The sequence below is a fragment of the Cydia strobilella genome, chromosome 25, assembly GCF_947568885.1.
Source record: "Cydia strobilella chromosome 25, ilCydStro3.1, whole genome shotgun sequence".
Classification (NCBI taxonomy): domain Eukaryota; kingdom Metazoa; phylum Arthropoda; class Insecta; order Lepidoptera; family Tortricidae; genus Cydia; species Cydia strobilella.
The window spans coordinates 3,987,479-4,007,425 of NC_086065.1; the positions used below are offsets into that span (position 1 = coordinate 3,987,479).

The 19,947-nt window shown below is 37.7% G+C and overlaps 3 protein-coding genes across 3 annotated transcripts; 2 read left to right on the forward strand and 1 right to left on the reverse strand.

The window, feature by feature from the left end:
• Window positions 1-143: 143 nt before the first annotated feature.
• On the forward strand, window positions 144-1,160 carry LOC134752646 (chorion class high-cysteine HCB protein 13-like). The gene is made up of 2 exons (XM_063688316.1): window positions 144-285; window positions 618-1,160. The coding sequence occupies exons 1-2, from the start codon at window positions 238-240 to the stop codon at window positions 1,029-1,031; spliced, it is 462 nt and encodes a 153-aa protein (XP_063544386.1). The 5' UTR covers window positions 144-237; the 3' UTR covers window positions 1,032-1,160.
• Window positions 1,161-5,372: 4,212 nt separating this feature from the next.
• Window positions 5,373-6,394, reverse strand: LOC134752885 (chorion class high-cysteine HCB protein 13-like). Its single transcript, XM_063688660.1, has 2 exons — window positions 6,254-6,394; window positions 5,373-5,909 (listed from the first exon to the last, which is right to left on the reverse strand). Exons 1-2 carry the CDS (start codon window positions 6,299-6,301, stop codon window positions 5,496-5,498), a joined length of 462 nt encoding a protein of 153 aa, XP_063544730.1. The 5' UTR covers window positions 6,302-6,394; the 3' UTR covers window positions 5,373-5,495.
• Window positions 6,395-15,014: 8,620 nt separating this feature from the next.
• LOC134752617 (chorion class high-cysteine HCA protein 12-like) lies at window positions 15,015-19,045 on the forward strand. The gene is made up of 2 exons (XM_063688286.1): window positions 15,015-15,020; window positions 18,733-19,045. Exons 1-2 carry the CDS (start codon window positions 15,015-15,017, stop codon window positions 18,970-18,972), a joined length of 246 nt encoding a protein of 81 aa, XP_063544356.1. The 3' UTR covers window positions 18,973-19,045.
• Window positions 19,046-19,947: the final 902 nt, after the last annotated feature.

Below are 19,947 nucleotides of genomic sequence, written 5' to 3' on the forward strand. Positions count from 1 at the left end.
ACACGTGGTAGAAAATCACTGTTTTGTCTAAATAGTATTTTACTGAATCAATGAGGCCTGAGCTGATAGTGACTTCAAACGTGATCAATCAAAGGCTGTTGAATTAATTGTTATGTGTAATTAGTCTTTGTTCTAAAATCCAAGGATTTTTGAAGTAGTGATAAAAATCCATTTATAAACTAGGTCTGCGAAGCGAAGAATCATTCTAGTGAGCACTTCCACTAAGAACAAGTCAAAATGGCGTTCAAAGTTGTGATCCTCTGCGCTTTCGCCCTTCTGATCCAGGTAACTTTAAAACTGTTCTTATTTATTTCTCGGAAATAATTAACGTCTCGTGTGATTCATTATCACACTGCTTTTTATTTAACAAACGGGTTTTTAGACCTTTGGCACTCTAAATTGCATCATAATTACTTACTTATATAATAAAATCAATAAATAACAACAACAAACATTTTGTGCTGAATGTGCTCATCCGGATATTTGCCATATATTGGTGGCTCACCTTATAAATATTAACTACCAGATATAACTAAATTTATTTACTTTTAAATCCTATTTAAAGTTTTTTATTCAGTATTGGATTAATATGTATTTAATGTTCTTTTGTGTTGCAGTCCATCTCCGGAAAGAGCTGCGGTTGCTCGTGCGGGTCCGGCCGCTCCGGCAAATACATCAGCTCCGGCTCTATTGGGTCCGTGTCCTCTAGCAGCTCCGGCTCTATTGGGTCCGTGTCCTCTAGCAGCTCCATCAGCTCCAAGTCTATCTCCGTCTCCAACAGCGGCGGCGACTTCCTCGTCACCTGTGTCGGCCCCATCTCCCCCTCTGGCATCGCCGTCTCCTCCGAGCTCGGCCTGAGCGGGGACTTGAACGTCAACGGGGAACTGCCGTTCCTGAGCGCCGTGGAGTTCTCGGGCCAATACGACACTAAAGGGTCCGGGTGCGTGGACTACAGCTGCGGCACGTGCGGGAACGTGGCCATCACCAGCGTGCAGGGCAGCTCCGGCTGCGGCTGCGGCTGCGGACGCTAAGAACACCAACTAACAATGACTCGAAAACTGCAAGTTATGTATCTACCGATATTTTTAATTTAATTATTTATCGGATGTAAAATTGAAGACGCTCAATGCTGTGACACAATAATATATATGACCATACTATGTTTCGCTTTTTTACTAGTGTGTGTATCTCTTCTGGCACCCTTACTCACCATTAGGTAGGCTAGGTAGCTATTACGCAACTCTACCTAGAGATAATTATTCTTAGGCACATTATAATAATAATAATATACATTTGTTGTGTTTCTAGGTAACTCCTATATGGCATTTTACCTCATTTAGAGCCTTATACACTGCAAAACAAACGTGCCATGCAACATCTAAGTCAGCGTCATATCATATGTTGATATTTTTTTAATATTGACGGAAGCTAAAACGTTTTCATTTTTTCTCACGGTTTATTATTAAAAGTTCATTCATCTTCGTTTTTGTCGCTTTAATTCTATTCTACGACAGCGTCAACGAGGGATACTTAAACACGATTAGAGTCGTGTATATAATAAAAGCACAATGACCATAATATTGTCATAACTCTATAATCATTTGTTAATTATTATACATATCAGCACTTACAGATAAACCTTACGTGCTAATAGTGTTGTTAGTAATAATTTCATGTGATTATACACTCTAACTCTAATATAATTCTACATATTCTTCTCTCTGTGATTATACAATTCTATCAAATGTTTCATTACGCAATATATAATTATAGATATATTAGGTGCATATTGAGATAGGGTTTTTAGGTTTAGGACATTTTATTTGTCAAAAGGTTTACATAAATCACTTACTGAGAAAACGATAATTTTCCTTGAATCTTAATAGGAGAGGGTGGCATGCAAAACCCGATAACGACTGAAGTACAAAGGTGCTTGGTAACAAAAAGAGTAATGCAATAATGTCATGCTTTGCTTCGATATCAGTTAAACCCTATATTATTATATCATCATCATCATCATGTCAGCCGATAGACGTCCACTGCTGGACATAGGCCTCCCCCAAGGCTCGCCACTCCGACCGATCCTGTGCCGCTCGCATCCACCGAATTCCCGCGACCTTCACCAGGTCGTCGCTCCATCTCGTTAGAGGCCTACCGGCAGTTCATCTTCCGGTACGCGGACGCCACTCCACCTTCCGGCCCCACCGGCCATCAGTTCTTCGAGCAATGTGCCCCGCCCACTGCCGCGAGATATGTCGGTGACCCTAGTTCTACTGCGGATATCATCATTTCTGACTCTATTATTATATACTCGTATCATAATAGAAATCACCCAAATATCTACAGCTAAATAAAGAGAGTAGTCTGAATCAACAAAGATGAATTTATAACAATTACAAAACCACGCTGATCAATGAAAAAGAGTCGATTTATTTAATAATTGTTTGTTACATGACGACCATTTAGTCATTTTTAGGGTTCCGTACCCAAAGGGTAAAAACGGGACCCTATTACTAAGACTCCGCTGTCCGTCTGTCTGTCTGTCTGTCACCAGGCTGTATCTCATGAACCGTGATAGCTAGACAGTTGAAATTTTCACAGATGATGTATTTCTGTTGCCGCTATTAAAACAAATACTAAAAACAGAATAATATAAATATTTAAATGGGGCTCCCATACCACAAACGTGATTTTTTTGCTGTTTTTTCCGTAATGGTACGGAACCCTTCGTGCGTGAGTCCGACTCGCACTTGGCCGGTTTTTTTTATTAAATATGGCAATAATACGAACTGTAAGAAACAACATCAAATATCACTCTGTTGACGCATTGTAAGCACTGTTCTAATTAATAATTCACTTTAATACCTATTGGTTTCAAATTGTTATTTCAATAATAGCACGTGAGTGTGTGATTACGATGTAGGCAAATGAGCATTGATGCCACCTGATCGTAAATTATTAGTGCATTTACATTGGTTAAGCATTGCTAACAGCAACTACTAAAAGTAACTTGGTGTAGCTATCTATAGGTAAATACTTGTAAATCCTCCACCACCAAGCAAGATTATTTGACCATGTAGGTACCTATTTGAAGCGTTCTGAAATGGTTTATTAGAATGTTATAGATGAATAACCGAATAGCGGCCGAATATTCGGTTCAGTAAGATTTGAACCGAACATTCGGCCAAATCAATTTTCGGCCTTTCTCTAAATTCTTTATATTTATTCAGTATTCAGTTTCCACTTTGCCGATTCGATTCCACCAAATGTATAAAGGAGCGCGCTTGCCAGTTAGCATATTTCTTATAACGATGCTGGACACGGAAACCTGAAAGTGCTGAAATGGCCTGTGCTTATTAGGGTTCCGTACTTAGATGGGTACCAGGGCACTCCGACATTAACGGAAACGAAGAAGCGGACGAACTTGCTAGAAAGGGCGCAGACACACCCCTGGTCGGCCCAGAACCGTTCTGTGGAATCACAAAACGGGATGCATACTCTCTGCTCAGCAACATAGAAAAAACGAGAGCAATCGATTGGTGGAAGTTCGTCAAAGGACAAGAACACTCGAAAGCTCTAATCAAAGGGTTCAACGGCAAAACTGCTAAGGAGCTTCTAAGGCTCAAAAGATATAAAACCTGCGCAGTGACTAGAATATTGACTGGACACTGTAAGTTGAACAAACACATGTTCCGAATTGGGAAGAAACAGGATGCGACATGCAGGTTCTGCCAGGAATCAGAGGAGACTGCAATGCACATTCTCTGTTCCTGTGGACCACTAATGTCAAAAAGAAGTATCCACTTAGGGCGGCACATACTGCAACCCTATGAGGTACAGAACATTACGGCCCAAAGAATCTGGAATTTTCTGGACTCAACGGGCATTAGTAACGAACTTTAAAGGGCCGTCACAATAGATCACTGCTTGGTCGACGTGACACTCACAGGCCCACAACACCCCAACAATAAAATAAAATAGGGTTCCGTACACAAAGGGCAAAAACGGGACCCTATTACTAAGACTCCGCTGTCCGTCTGTATGTATGTCACCAGGCTGTATCTCATGAATCGTGATAGCTAGACAATTGAAATTGTCACAGATGATGTATTTCTGTTGCCGCTATTACAACAAATGCTAAAAACAGAATAAAATAAATATTTAAGTGGGGCTTCCATACAACAAACGTGTTTTTTTCCCGTTTTTTTGCGTAATGGTACGGAGCCCTTCGTGCGCGAGTCCGACTCGCACTTGGTCGGTTTTTTTTATATTAATAGTTGTTGCTTATTCGTGTAGTGATAATCTATACATATAATAAAGCTGAAGAGGGTCGTACATGGAAGATATTCGAAAAAAATTGCCTGGGGATACAATACACTACAATACAAATCCTCTTTATTGCACAACCTCAGAATAAATGTACATGATACACGATGACGACGTGTGTAGATACTTAGAATCGATAACAGAACACGTTCCAAGAGTTTTTAGAATTTTTGTCTGTTTATCTGTTTGTCTGTTTATTTGATCGCGCATCACGTAAAAACGGTTGAACGGATTTTTATGCAAACTTTACTAATCTGTCGAGAAAATCCCCGGCCAGTAGGCCGAGCACATGATTGACGCGACAGTATCTCGCCGCGAGATAGACTACCCGTCTTTTACTAACTGTATAAATTAAAGGGGGACGGGTAGTCTATGTCGCGGCGAGATACTCTCGCGCCAATCATGTGCTAGCCCGCAGGTTAAAAAAATAAATAGGCTATAAAAGGGGAAGTAGCTACTACACTCGATTTATGTCACTTTTTTGTAGTAGAAGTATTGTGTTGCGAGACTTGCATCTTTTTACATGTACCTAATGTTTTTGATGGGATATTTAATTATACTTTTTGATATTTTTATTCATTTTCATTTTTAGTAAGTAAGTAAATACACTTTTATTGCACCACAAAAGAAAAATTCAATAATAGATTTACAATGTAAATAAAGGTAGCAACAGGCGATCTAATCGATGTAAGCGATCTCTTCCAGACAACCTTAGGGTAGTAGGATATAAAGGACAGGAAACTTTAAAAAGCAGGTAGCGCACGAATAATTTAGTTTTAATCCTGTGTCGAAAGATGGCGGTAAATTTACTGTAACTACAAAATTTACTATGACAATAACCCTCTATACACTCTATTCACCTTGGTCATATCACAGACTACATGTCATATAAAATCAAAATCGCTGCCAATTTAGCTTGGTCTGACTAGTCACATTTTACTTATCGAACAGAAATTCCAATAAAATTATTGGCACTAGTCACGACCTTTCATTTGAAAATGGACACGAATCATAATGTTAATAATGTAGGTATTTGAAACACAATGCTATTTGAACAATAAATTTTAATGGATAAGCACAACTGTACAAGTACATAACTGTAAGTACTAGTTTGGAGTTCAACAGCCACAAATAACATACAGTTTTCGAGTCATTGGTAGTTGGTGCTCTTAGCGTCCGCAGCCGCAGCCGCAGCCGGAGCCGCCCTGGACGCTGGTGATAGCCACGTTCCCGCACGTGCCGCAGCTGTAGTCCACGCACCCGGACCCTTTAGTGTCGTATTGGCCCGAGAACTCCACGGCGCTCAGGAACGGCAGTTCCCCGTTGACGTTCAAGTCCCCGCTCAGGCCGAGCTCGGAGGAGACGGCGATGCCAGAGGGGGAGATGGGGCCGACACAGGTGACGAGGAAATCGCCGCCGCTGTTGGAGACGGAGATAGACTTGGAGCTGATGGAGCTGCTAGAGGACACGGACCCAATAGAGCCGGAGCTGCTAGAGGACACGGACCCAATAGAGCCGGACCTGCCGTATATGCCGGAGCGGCCGGACCCGCACGAGCACCCGCAGCTCTGTCCGGAGATGGACTGCAACACAAAACAACATTTAATACAATACAATACATTCCAATACTAATCAAAAATATACTTGAAATATAGCAGAGCAAATCCTAAATGAATTTATTATTTCAAGTACGCAAAGCTTATTACTGAGCAACCAATATATGGCAAATTGTATCTCCATTAGGGTAAGCACTGAGTGTTTGTTGTTGGTATTACTTATTGACCATATTATATGGGTATCCAACTATCCATGATGCCACTTAGAATGGCAAAATGAGTCGAAACAAATATTTATTTAACAAAAAGCAGTGGTGTCAATTGTCCAAAAGACGATTTTATTAAAAAAAAATTAGAAGTTATAAAGTTACCTGGACCAGAAGGGCGAAAGCGCAGAGGATCATAACTTTGAACGCCATTTTGACTTGTTCGTAGTGGAAGTTCTCACTAAAATGATTCTTCGCTTCGCAATCCTAGTTTATAAATGGGTTTTTATCACTACTCGAAAATTCCTTTGATTTAAAACAATAGACAAATTGAATATAACAATTAATTCAACAGCTTGTGATTTATCACGTTTGAAGTCACTATCAATTCAGACCTCATTGTTTTAGGCAAATACTATTTAATAGCCAAAACACTGATTTTATACCACGTGTTCGTTATCAATGTTTTCAACATTCCATTAAAACCGCTTTAGTATAAAAGCTTAACCAGTTACATAAGCAACTATTAGTTTCAAGTAATTTCGAAAGCTAAGGAACAACACCATGTCTCCCTTCACCGTGTTCGTCCTCTGCCTCCAGCTCTGCCTGATTTAATGTTTCGCGACATGTTTCGGAGAGCCTAGGTCTCCTTTCTCAAGCACTAATAGTGCGAGCAGCGTTCAGTATGAACATAATATTTTTGTCAGTCCTACAACGCAGAGCTTGCAAGGAAGCATCCGACAGACTGTCATTTTTCCCATATTTCAATATTTTTTTATATGACAGTATTATGCAGCTTTAAAACATGTAATAGGTTACTAACTATTTCTTACGTGGCAGTATGATTTACAAAAAAATGTGTTCTATTTTTGGGTAAAACACACTTAAAAAGTGTAATGTCCAGTATTTTTCCCGTTGTCGATTATACGGCACTTTTGCTAAGTCCCGTATGTTGAGCGTTGCCAAATGCCAAGTATGCGAAGAGTAAAATTAATATTTTTTTGGTAGCTTTGCGGTAAATAAAATAAACTGAGGGATGTTAGGTATTTCAAAACGTTTTAAAAAGTAATTACTAGCCGCGTGACAGCTTAATGAACCAAATCCATAAAAAAAATTACGTATTTTTTTTCTTTTCGTTCATCAACAGAAAGACCCGATTTAAATTGAGAAATTTCTTACGAAAATTTTGTTAAAAGCGCTTGCATTATTGTAAAAATCATTGCTCAGATGTTACTGCATCCTACTACGTTACCTCCCTAAATTTATTTAATGTTAAATAATGACGTTAATGACTGGTAAATTTTCAACACCTACGAGCTATGAAGTTATTGTTAAAACAACAAAAATACAAAAAAAATAGTTTTTACTTAAATTTATTACACAAGTTGACATTATCGGTTCATGTATTTCTAATTAAAAACTGCTATAATTCTATATTTATTTAAAAAAAACATGAATTTGTCTAATAAACATAAAGTGCTGTATACTCGGCAACGTCCAAAATACTGGACGTCTTTTACTTCATTACTTTACGCCGAACCTGGCAACGTCGAACTTGACATATGTTTTTTTCGAAACTATTATAAATAATTTTTTTAATGATTTTTCTACATTAAACAACCACATAATAACACAAAAAAACGATTGTCGATTTAAGGGTTAAGTATTGTTTTTATCATAGATAATATTTTTAAATAACGAATGCGTGAATGAATTTAACGTGCGTTTTCGTAAACTTTTTTGCTAAACTTGCTAAGCTTGTAACTTTTATTAAAATAATATTCATGCCCTGAAAAATACTGAACACAAAAGCAATCCTTATGTTGAAACGATGTATTCGATCCCATGTAGATAGTAGACCTGTACCGCTGGCTATATTTTGACCCCTAGGTTATAAAAATATTAAAGTCAATTCTGTTTTCGCTTATGAATACTTTGTTAAGATGTAAATCTTACATTTTGTTTTGTGTCATATATATAATTTGCTTTTCTAGTAATTTGTTATTTTGTGGTAATTATTTTTTATTTTGAATTATCTTGGAGAAAAAAATATTCGAGAGAAAACATGTAACTGTGTTGCATTTAGGATAGTGTTTTTAGTGTGAAAACATAGTTTGTGTCAATTACGTCCACTGCAATCTGATACTATGTCATAATATTCTAAAAGACACAAAAAAAAATTAGAGTTAAAAAAAATTACTTAGGTCGAATTTAATCGTTTAAATAGGTCCATTAAATGATTTTGTGTCTTATTAAGGCATAGCTTCATAAGATATTTGATGATTTTGTTGTAACAGGCTGTCACCGTTACAAAAGAATATTAAAGATATTAGAGTTTACATCTTATTAATTTGAAATGCGGGATAAATAAGATGTATGAATTTGTGTCACTTTCATCCACTGCATAAACAAATATTACAAAAATATTATTTGCGTTCAAACGAAGCTAGCGGGCGGTCTGAATGGGCAACGGAGGCCGTGCAGGGTGGGGCCGCGGCGTGACCTTGCCGTACGCAACGCATGTTTACTTCGCCTGTGCGCCAAATTAACGCAACTTATTCAAAGAAGTTACGCAAACAACACAACAACAAGCAACAAGCAAGCAAAGAATGCGTCGAATTATCTTTTACCTATTTAAAACTCATAGATATTGTACAATGTCACCATTATGCAAAAGAACTGTAAGTACATGTTTGATTTGCGAGCGAGCTGGCAACATTGCGCAGGGAAATCTTAAAAATATCGCGTTTACGTGAACGCCACATACATTTGTGACAGTGATAGGGAAAAGGTACCACTAAAGTAAAATTTGGTTATTAATACCGTGACTTTCTTTCATTCTTTGATAAAAAAAATTGCTATTTATGCAACAAGTGCGGAAATCATCTTTACGCACGTGTATCATACAATGTTTTACTATGCATTGTGCGAGTAAATAAAAAAACATGTCATGGCAAATAAGTTTAATTATTAAAAGGAGTGTTTTAAATCGACACGAGTTGCGAATTACCTATTCGCACGTGTATCGTACGTTTTACAGTACATATGGCCCTTTAAACTTTCGACATATGCACGGTAAGTGCTCTTTTCCGCACTAGTGCGAGAAAGTAGCACCATATGTACTGTAAAAAAAAATTGAAAACAAAAAGCACTAGTGCGGAAAAGCAGTACTTTCCGCACGATATGGCTCCGTAGGAAACGCACTTTTCGAGCACATGCATTGTAAAAAAAAATATAGGACTGTATCTCCTAAACCATGCGTCGTAGCGCAAAAATAATAAAATTTTCGTTCCCCTTTATGTAACCCAAAAGTAATACATGAAAAATACAATGAAAAAAAAAAAGAAACAAAATCTTTATAGGGCTGTATTAGCTGTATCTCCTATATCGTGCATCGTAGCGCAAAAATAATCAAATTTTCGCTCCCCTTTAAGAAGCCCCTAATTAAGATTTAAAAACGCAAAAAAGAAAAAAAAAGAGGAAAAAATCTTTATAGGGCTGCATCTCCTAAACCGTGCATCGTAGCACAAAAATAATCAAATTTTCGTTCCCCTTAAGAAATCCTTAATTAAAACTTTTAAAAAAACCAGGAAAAAAACTTTATAGCTATTATAGCTATATATATAGATATAATATCTCCTAAACCGTGCGTGGTGGCGCAAAAATAATAAAAATTTCGTTCCCCTTTATGAAGCCCCAAAGTAATATAATAAAAACACAATGAAAAAAAAGAAAAAAAAATAACAAAAAAACTTTATAGGGCTGTATCTCCTACACCGTGCATCGTAGCGCAAAAATAATTAAAAAAAATCCCTTTAAGAAACCCCTAATTAAGATTGAAAAACGCAAAAAAGAAAGTGGAAAAAAAATCATTTTAGGGCTGTATCTCCTAAACCGTGCGTCGTAGCTAGTGATGGGCAGCGGTAACATTCCCGCTACCAGTAAGTTTCCATTTGGGAATGTTGCTAGTAAGTTACCAATGTTACCAGTAACATTCCCAAAAGCCGGTAACATACGAAACTGATGGTAGTGATGACTTATATGAGATAAAATAAGGTTCAAAACTTATTTTTTTAGTACAACTTACTCAAAAATATGTCCCATAGTTCTTAATTCGCTGACATAAGAGCTATGGGATCAATTTTATAAATTTGGTATACAGATAGTGAGTACCGGGTACCGGGAAAGGACATAGGATACTTTTTATCCCAGAACTCACTCCTTAAGGGGATGGAAAGGGGAGTTGACATTTGTATGGGGAATCAATAACCGCTGAACCGATTTAGATGAAGTTTGGTATTGAGATAATTTGAGTCCTGGGGAAGGACATAGGATAGATATTCGCGAGCTTGGTTTCCGCAACTCGACGTCTTACTATTGCGCCTATTTTGCGTGAGGGACATAGGATAGGTTTTACCCTAGAAATCAACCCTAAAGGGGGTGAAAAGGGGAGTGGAAATTTGTATGGAACCCAATAAAACCGATTTAGATGAAATTTGATATGGAGATAGTCTAGTATAGTTGGGGAGGGTGTAGAGTAGTTTTTATTCCCGAAGTCATCCTGTTCTCTTCTCCACTCTTCTAACACTCACTCAAAGTGCCGCTGGTAATGTATGATGGAGGCAGCTCAAGACCTGGAACACCTGGAGTGCTCCTGGGTGCAACGGGTCAGGGGTAACAATCGCTCAACGTGCTGCCGGTAGTATACGATGGATAAAGCTCAAGACAATGTGGAGTGCTACTGGGAGCAAAGGGTCAGGGGTAACACTCGCTCAACGTGACGATGGTTGTATATGATGAGGAAAGCTCAAGACCTGGAACACCTGGAGTGCTGCTGGGTGCAACGGATCAGGGGTAACACTCGCTCAACGTACCGCTAGTAGTGTATTATGGGAAAAGCTCAAGATCTGGAACACCTGGAGTGCTGCTGGGTACAAAAGGTCAGGGGTAACACTCGCTCAACGTGTCGTTGGTAGTGTATGATGGAGATAGCTCAAGACCTGGAACACCTGGAGTGCTGCTGGATGTAACTGATGAGGGTAAAATTCCTTTAATCTGAAGTTGGTAGAGTATGCTGTAGGCAGGTTAAGTTCTCCAAGACCTGGAACACCTGGAGGTCTGCCAGATGAAGCAGGCGTCTGACCAGAGCTACCACACGCTTAACGTGCAGTAGATACTGTTTGCTGTAATCAGGTTGAACTTTCCAAGACGTAGAACACCTGGAGGTGACTTCCCATGGGTCACTCGGTGCCTGCAAGACTTTGGTGACCAAGTTTCTGCTGGAGACGCTGCTGATCTCCCACCAGGGGGCTACCACAAGCTGAATGTTCAGCGGGTAAAATTTAGGCAGTAAAAAGGGGTGAAAGTTTGTATGGGGAAACAATAAATCTAGCTGATTGTTTAAAAATAAGCTACCCAAATTACTAATTCCACGCAGACGAAGTCTCGGACAAAAGCTAGTATTTTATATGAAACTATGATCATTATTTATTATCCCTTTACTCTACTACTACTACTCTAATTTCAAATTTGATTAATTAATATAAAATCGAAATGTTACCACTTGAAACGTTATACAAAACTAGCTTTTGCCCGCGGCTTCGCCCGCGTGATTTATAAATCTATGTCGTTTTGTCTGATGTACAGGGTGCGGGGGAGGCAAAGGGAAGGAGAAAATATGGTTTTATAACGACTTACAAAAGATGGTTTATATGGTTCGTAGGTAGAATACATATATATGTACTTACGATGTTTTTTGCATTTTACTTAGAATGGAAACCTAAACTTATAAGAAGCAAAATCCGTAATGAGTACATTCAAGCAGCAAGTTTCCCGATGACTTACTCCTCCCGCCCCGTCCATCCCGCCGCGCCGCCCGCACTCGCCTAGGTACCGATTGACGACGATCGAGATGGCACCAAATACAAATTTAAAAATCCATTAGGATAACGCGGGTCTCCATACCTCAAAAGCAAAATTAGAACCCTTATACTATCACGTGTGGCTGTCTGTCGGTCCGTCTGTTACAACCGATTTGCTCCGAAACTACTGGACCGTTTGAAGTGCAATTTGGCACAAATACGAGTACTTTCAAGAATTTTCATGAGCACATTATTCAATTTCAAAATCGATGCGATTTTCGTAAGTAACGTCCCAAAAAACCATAAAAACGACACCCATATTGATATTTAGACATTTCAACCCCATTGCACCCCACCAGGGGAGATGGTTTTTCACGTCCGTCACGTTGGATTTTAAAATCGTTCTTGTTTTCCTAATTAGCGACCCGATAAACCATGGGAACAAAACCCATGTTGATTTTCAGACTTTGTCACCACATTTCCCCCTATCAGGGGGGAATTTGCAAAAAAACCTGTAACACGTGTTTATTCATTTATCGTTAGGAATACTCCTGTGAAGTTTCGAATATAATAGTCTAACTAATCTTGTTTCCCCATACAACCTTTGAACCCCCATTTAACCCCCTTGGGGGTGAATTTTTAAAAAATCGTTTCTTAGTGCACCCCTAGACATTATAAGAAACCTACGTGCCAAATTTGGAATCTCTAGAACCAGCGGTTTGGGTTGTGTGTTGATATGTCAGTCAGGCAGTCAGTCAGTCAGTCAGTCAGTTTTTTCTTTTATATATTTAGATGTTGATTGGTTTATTCTAATAATTAAACTGATTTATACACATATTTTCTTTTACTTTATACAGTTAAGCATTAGTTTAATCATTATTTCCAGATAGTAATGTTCCCAGTAACTTTGGAAAAATACCTGGTAATATTGGGAATGTTACCGGTAACATTGGGAATTTACTCTCTCAGAGATTCCTTGACTGTTTTATGACTGTAAATAATAGCATCATTATTTACTTAAGTATTTAACACGAAAAAAGCATATACAATTCTAATAATTTTTTCAAAGTTACTCAATGTTACCGATCTGGGTAATGTTACTGGTAGCATTACCGGGAATATTCCCACTTTTGAGTAAGTTACTGGTAACGACCCATCACTAGTCGTAGCGCAAAAATAATAAAATTTTCGTTCCCCTTTACGGAACCCCAAAGTAATATACAAAAAAACCCAATGAAAAAAAAAACAAAAAAAAAAACTTTATAGGGCTGCATATCCTAAATCGTGCATCGTAGCGCAAAAATAATCAATTTTTCGTTCCCCTTTAAGGATCCCTTAATTAATACTTAAAAAAAAAAACAAAAAAAAACAGGAAAAAATCTTTATAGAGCTATATCTCCTAAACCGTGCGTGGTAGCGCAAAAAGAACAAAATTTTCGTTCCCCTTTACGGAACCCCAAAATAATATACAAAAAACACAATGAAAAAAAAAACAACAACAAAAAATCTTTATAGGGCTGCATCTCCTAAACCGTGCATCGTAGCACAAAAATAATCAAATTTTCGTTCCCCTTTAAGAAACCCTTAATTAAAACTTAAAAAAAAACCAGGAAAAAAAACTTTATAGAGCTATTATAGCTATATATTAGAGATCCACGCCGCAGCCAAAAAACCCAGCGGCGGCGCGCTGGGTTTTGAACCCGGCGCGGCGCGGCGTCGCCGGCGTGAGGACATTTTTTAGGAGGAATAATTAAAAAAAAACATAACTATGCTAGGAATAAACATTTATTTCTTATCTCCATCAATCACTGACTAAAAATTGTTTACAGTACAGCTACAGTGGTTGTAATTATCGTGAATAAAAAATATTTTGTTCACCTTTGCCGGATTTAAGCGCGATCGCTTAGCAGTCAAAACCATCCCAGCTACAGAAAACACCCTTTCACTGGGTGTACTTGTAGCTGGAATGCTTAAAAGTGACCGCGCCAACCCTGCAAGCTAAGGAAACATTTTTTTTTGTTCCCAATACAATATCGCCTACCCTGTTCGTTCTGCATATCAATGATATGTTATTTACTAACAATATTCATTGCTATGCGGATGACAGCACTGGTGATAGCTGTTATACAGGTCGTGCAAACGCCCCCCCCTGAGCAGGTGTCGGAGTGCAGGATGCGACTTGTGTCTGAGATCGAGACGTCCCTTGAATAGGTCTCCAAATGAGGTAGACGTAACCTCGTCCAGTTCAACCCTAGTAAGACACAAGTCTGCGCGTTTTCCGCCAAAAAAAACCCCATTTGTCACGGCGCCAAAGTTTCAGGGCATTCCCCTTACCACGGCTAAAAGTATCGCGATACTTGGTGTCGACATTACGAACGAAGTCCAGTTTCGTAGTCATCTGGAACAAAAAGCCAAACTGGCCTCCAAAAAACAGAGCCAAACAGTACTTCACACCGGGTCACCGACTTTTGTTATATAAAGTGCAGGTTCGACCTCATATGGAGTACTGTTCTCATCTCATCACTGGTCTGGCGCTCCACAATACCAGCTCCTTCCCCTTGACTCCATCCAACGGCGGGCAGTTCGTATTGTCGGCGATCCCGAACTTACTGTACAATGGGGAATGTTCCGAAGAACTTTTTGATCTGGTGTCATCGTCTCGTTTCTATCACCGCACGCACCTCCCGCCAAAGGAGCAAAACTCATCCTCACTTCTTAGACACATGGCACACCAAGAATAAGCGGGCATCTCGCTCGTTTCTTCCCAGAACGTGCAAAATGTGGAATGAGTTGCCTCCTGAGGTATTTCCTTTGCGCTTCGACATGGGATTCTTCAAGAAGCGGGTATTTAGGGTTCTCAAGGGTCGGCAATGCTTAAGGGCTCCTGTGTTGTTGCTTATGTCCATGGGCGACGATGACTGCTTCCCATCAGCCGGCTCGTCTGCTCGTTTGCTGACTATCACATAAAAAAACTAGTCAAGCCAAGCACTGCAATGAAGTGAGTGAGCCAGCGTTCGTTCTTTCACTTCACTCACGCGGCGTGATGGATAGATGATGCGGTGGGGATGGGGGTCAGTGGAGCGGGCGGGAGTGATGCATGCAGCGACCAGTCGCTAGCGCACGGAATGGCGACAGCGCATTGTTTGTTTTGGTCGGTTTGTTCATCATATTTATTCGAATTTCGAGGTCGGCGCGAAATTTTGAACGAATATAATATCTCCTAAACCGTACGTGGTGGCGCAAAAATAATAAAATTTTCGTTCCCCTTTATGCAACCCATAATTTATATTTAAAAAAAAAACGCAAAATTTAAAAAAAAAATCATTATAGGGCTGTATCTCTTAAACCATGCGTCGTAGCGCAAAAATAATTTAAAAAAACCCCTTTAAGAAACCCGTAATTAATACTTAAAAAAAATAAACAAAAAAAACCAGGAAAAAAAACTTTATAGAGCTGTATCTCCTAAACCGTGTGTGGTACCGCAAAAACAATAAAATTTTCGTTCCCCTTTATGCAACCCATAATTTATATTTAAAAAAACGCAAAATTTAAAAAAAAAAATCTTTATAGGGCTGTATCTCCTAAACCATGCGTCGTAGCGCAAAAAAAAAAAATTTTCTTTCCCCTTTATGCAACCCATAATTTATATTTAAAAAAAAACGCAAAATTAAAAAAAAAAACATTATAGGGCTGTATCTCTTAAACCATGCGTCGTAGCGCAAAAATAATTTAAAAAACCCCTTTAAGAAACCCGTAATTAATACTTTAAAAAAAAAAAAAAAAAACCAGGAAAAAAAACTTTATAGAGCTGTATCTCCTAAACCGTGCGTGGTACCGCAAAAATAATAAAATTTTCGTTCCCCTTTATGAAACCCGAAAGTAATATACAAAAAACACAATGTAAAAAAGAAAAAAAGAAAAAAAAAAACAATAAAAAAATCTTTATAGGGCTGTATCTCTTAAACCATGCGTCGTAGCGCAAAAATAATTTAAAAAACCTCTTTAAGAAACCCGTAATTAATACTTTAAAAAAAAACAAAAAAAAAACCAGGAAAAAAAACTTTATAGAGCTGTATCTCCTAAACCGTGCGTGGTACCGCAAAAATAATAAAATTTTCGTTCCCCTTTATGAAACCCCAAAGTAATATACAAAAAACACAATGTAAAAAAGAAAAAAAGAAAAAAAAAAAACAATAAAAAAATATTTATAGGGCTGTATCTCTTAAACCATGCGTCGTAGCGCAAAAATAATTTAAAAAACCCCTTTCAGAAACCCGTAATTAATACTTTAAAAAAAAAACAAAAAAAAAACCAGGAAAAAAAACTTTATAGAGCTGTATCTCCTAAACCGTGCGTGGTACCGCAAAAACAATAAAATTTTCGTTCCCCTTTATGCAACCCATAATTTATATTTAAAAAAAAACGCAAAATTTAAAAAAAAAATCTTTATAGGGCTGTATCTCCTAAACCATGCGTTGTAGCGCAAAAATAATAAAATTTTCGTTCCCCTTTATGAAGCCCCTAAATAATATACAAAAACACAAGAAAAAGAAAGAAAAAAATAATAACAAAAAAACTTTATAGGGCTGTATCTCCTAAACCGTGCATCGTAGCGCAAAAATAATCAATATCCGTTCCCCTTTAAGAAGCCCCTAATTAAGATTTAAAAACGCAAAAAAGAAAGAGAAAAAAATCATTTTAGGGCTGTATCTCCTAAACCGTGCGTCGTAGCGCAAAAATAATAAAATTTTCGTTCCCTTTTATGAAACCCCAAAGTAATAACAAAAAACGCAATGACAAAAAAAAGAAAAAAAAACAACAAAAAAAACTTTAGGGATGTATCTCCTAAACCGTGCATGGTAGCGAAAAATAATCAAATTTTCGTTCCCCTTAAGAAGCCCTTAATTAAGATTTAGAAACGTAAAAAAGAAAAAGAAAAAAATCTATATAGGGCTGTATCTCCTAAAGCGTGCGTCGTAGCGCAAAAATAATCAACTTTTCGGTCCCCTTTATGTAACCATTAATTTATACAAAAAAAAACGCAAAAAAAAATAGTTTTTTTTTATAGGGCTTGATCTCCTAAACCATGCGTCGTAGCGCAAAAATAATTAAATTTTCGTTCCCCTTTATGAAACCTCAAAGTAATATACAAAAAACACAATGTAAAAAAGAAAAAAACAATAAAAAAAACTTTATAGGGCTGTATCTCCTAAACCGTGCGTCGTAGCGCAAAAATAATCAAATTTTCTTTCCTCTTTATTCAACCCTTAATTTATATTTAAAAAAAAACGCTTTCACTAAACTGCTGTAACTCGGAAACTTAGAATCCACAAAGGGGACTTTACTAAATTATGACACATATTAAAGCCTGACCAGTAATATATGATCATTGTCAAGAGGGCGCTGTTCATTCTCATGTATAGGGTGACAGTTCAGTATAGTATGAAAAAATATTGTATTTAATGAACATCATCATCAATGTAATTAATGTTGCTTGCCACGGTTAAACATAACAAAAATCACAATAAATTGCGTCTTAAAATAAACTTAAAAAGTCTACTAAAAATCGAAACAAAAGTAATTTTTAAGTCGCTGTTGTGACATTCTCAATCAAAAGGTAGGTACCACTTTGTCGTTTACCATAAAGACGAAATTTGATTATATCTTTATACAAATAACCTGTCAGAGAAAGTGGTACCTTTTGATTAGGAACGTCACAAATGTTGGTCAGTATGAGGAGTGCAGCCTACAGTTTATTTTTAATTATATTTATATACCTACTACGGTAAGATTGATAAGACAATGTAATTATGCCTCCGAATGAAATAAATACACTGTATCGCAAAACTAAGTGGCGAGACAGCTCATAATGCCATCTCTTGGTTGGTCTTAACTTAACAAGGGTAAAGGAGATAGTATTAAGATCTCAGTCGCCAGCTGATATTGCGGCAAGTATAATAAGCACCCCACCCGCGTAGGTACCCTTCCCCGCGCACGCCCTTCTTGCTCAATTGAGTTTTATTTTGCCAGATAGTAAAAAAACCGTGGATCAAAATGACCCAAATTATGAATGATGTCTCAATGTGGTATTATAATATTGTAGACGTAAACTTAATAACATGAATTTTTTTTTGTGGCAGATACAGGGTGTTAATTAGAAAAAAATTTTTTTTAAATAAAAGCGGTGGATGAATTTGACACAGATTTGTTTGAATAACATATAACAATGTTCTGTAAAGTACAACACTTCACTTACCGACTCTAATATTTTTTTAGGCGTTTTAGGATCAATATTAGGTATTTATTAAATGCCATTATACCCGTGGATGAAAATGACACAAAATGCGTGTGTACGTCGGAAGCCACTTTGCCTTTACAGGGAAACAAAGAATTTCGTCTCGAATATTTTTTTTACAGAATGCTGATTGAAAAAAGAAATACCTAAATTTCTACCTAAGCAAATACCTAGGATGACACAAAATATTATTTTTAGGTTTAGTATATGGTCTGGAAACTATATATAAAAAATAAGCAACATTAATATTCTTATAACCTCAGAAGTTATTGGTACAGGTCTATAGAGGATCACTCAACGCTTATGACTCATTTAGTGATCAATAAGAGGCGACACAGCAACAATTAGATACCTATAGTTCTACATATTTTGGACACGCTTAGCTAACGCTGAATTCTTGATGCATATCGGATATATCAAATGTACGAATAACTGTTAGTTACTCGGATTATATTATATATTTTAACATAAATCATTATTATTTCTAGTCCGTGCTGAGCCAGAAGTGCTGCGGTTCGGGTATAAGCTCGTCCAGCTCTGGCAGCACCTGTGGCTCGTACGGCGGGCAGGGCTGCGGACAGGTGGGCGCGGCCGGCACCATCGACGCGTGCGGCACCACCTGCGTCACCGGCGCCGTGCCCGTGCTCGGCTCCGTCTGCTTCGGCGGCTGCGCGCCCGCCTGCGGCTCCGTCTCCATCTGCGGACAGTGCGGTTGCGGATGCAACTAAACTCTTCACTCTCAACGATTATCCGATTTATTTGAACACGTGTCTTGTAATAAAGCAATTATTAAAAAAACCACAAGAATTGTTTTTGAACTCAGAACATTTTGCAATCCTGAATTTTGTAATTACTTCCTGTATACGCGTATTATTTAATCAAATTTATGAACTCAAATATATCAACTTCTAAGACTGTCTTAAAATAATTCATCTGAGCAAAATAATTTTAAAGGTATGTACCTAGTGTAACTACCTCAAAAATCCTAATGATATCGCACCAAGCCAGTTAATATAAATATGTCTTTTCATCAAAATATTTTACAATTGTAAGGAACAAGGTTTTGTAAAAATTACATCCAAATTATTCAACATTTTTACTGCGTAGATACCTGCTGAACAGCAAGTATGCAAAGTTCTAGTAATACTTTTTGTACCCAAGTATTGTCGTTTGGATGTAATTTGTACAAAACCTTGTTTTTATCCTTACAATTGTAATATATTTTGATGATGAAAAGACATATTTATATTAACTAACTTGGTGCGATTTCATGAGGGAAAAAATGTACAACGCACTTACATTTCAACATATTTGTTTGTAAACACTCAATCTATGTATGTTTTTTTAATACCACGTAGGTGGCAAACAAGCATACGGCACTCCTGATGGTAAGCAGTCACCGTAGCCTATGTGAATGATACACTGATGACTCGACGCTGAGACGAATGACACTGACGTTAATAATGACAGTACAGAAAACGTGTTATGTGATGACTATATAGCACATGTCATATCTGGCCTATTAAGTAAATACCGATCAACTAAAGTGTCCTGGTTCCATACAAACACAAGAGAGCTGCTTTTAGAGGGAGCTTTAGGTATTTAGCCTCAAAGTGTTGGAGCAATATTTCCCCACCAATTCTCGATGCACCATCGAAGTACTCTTTAAGCGTAAGTACAAACAGTACCTATTAACAGTCCAA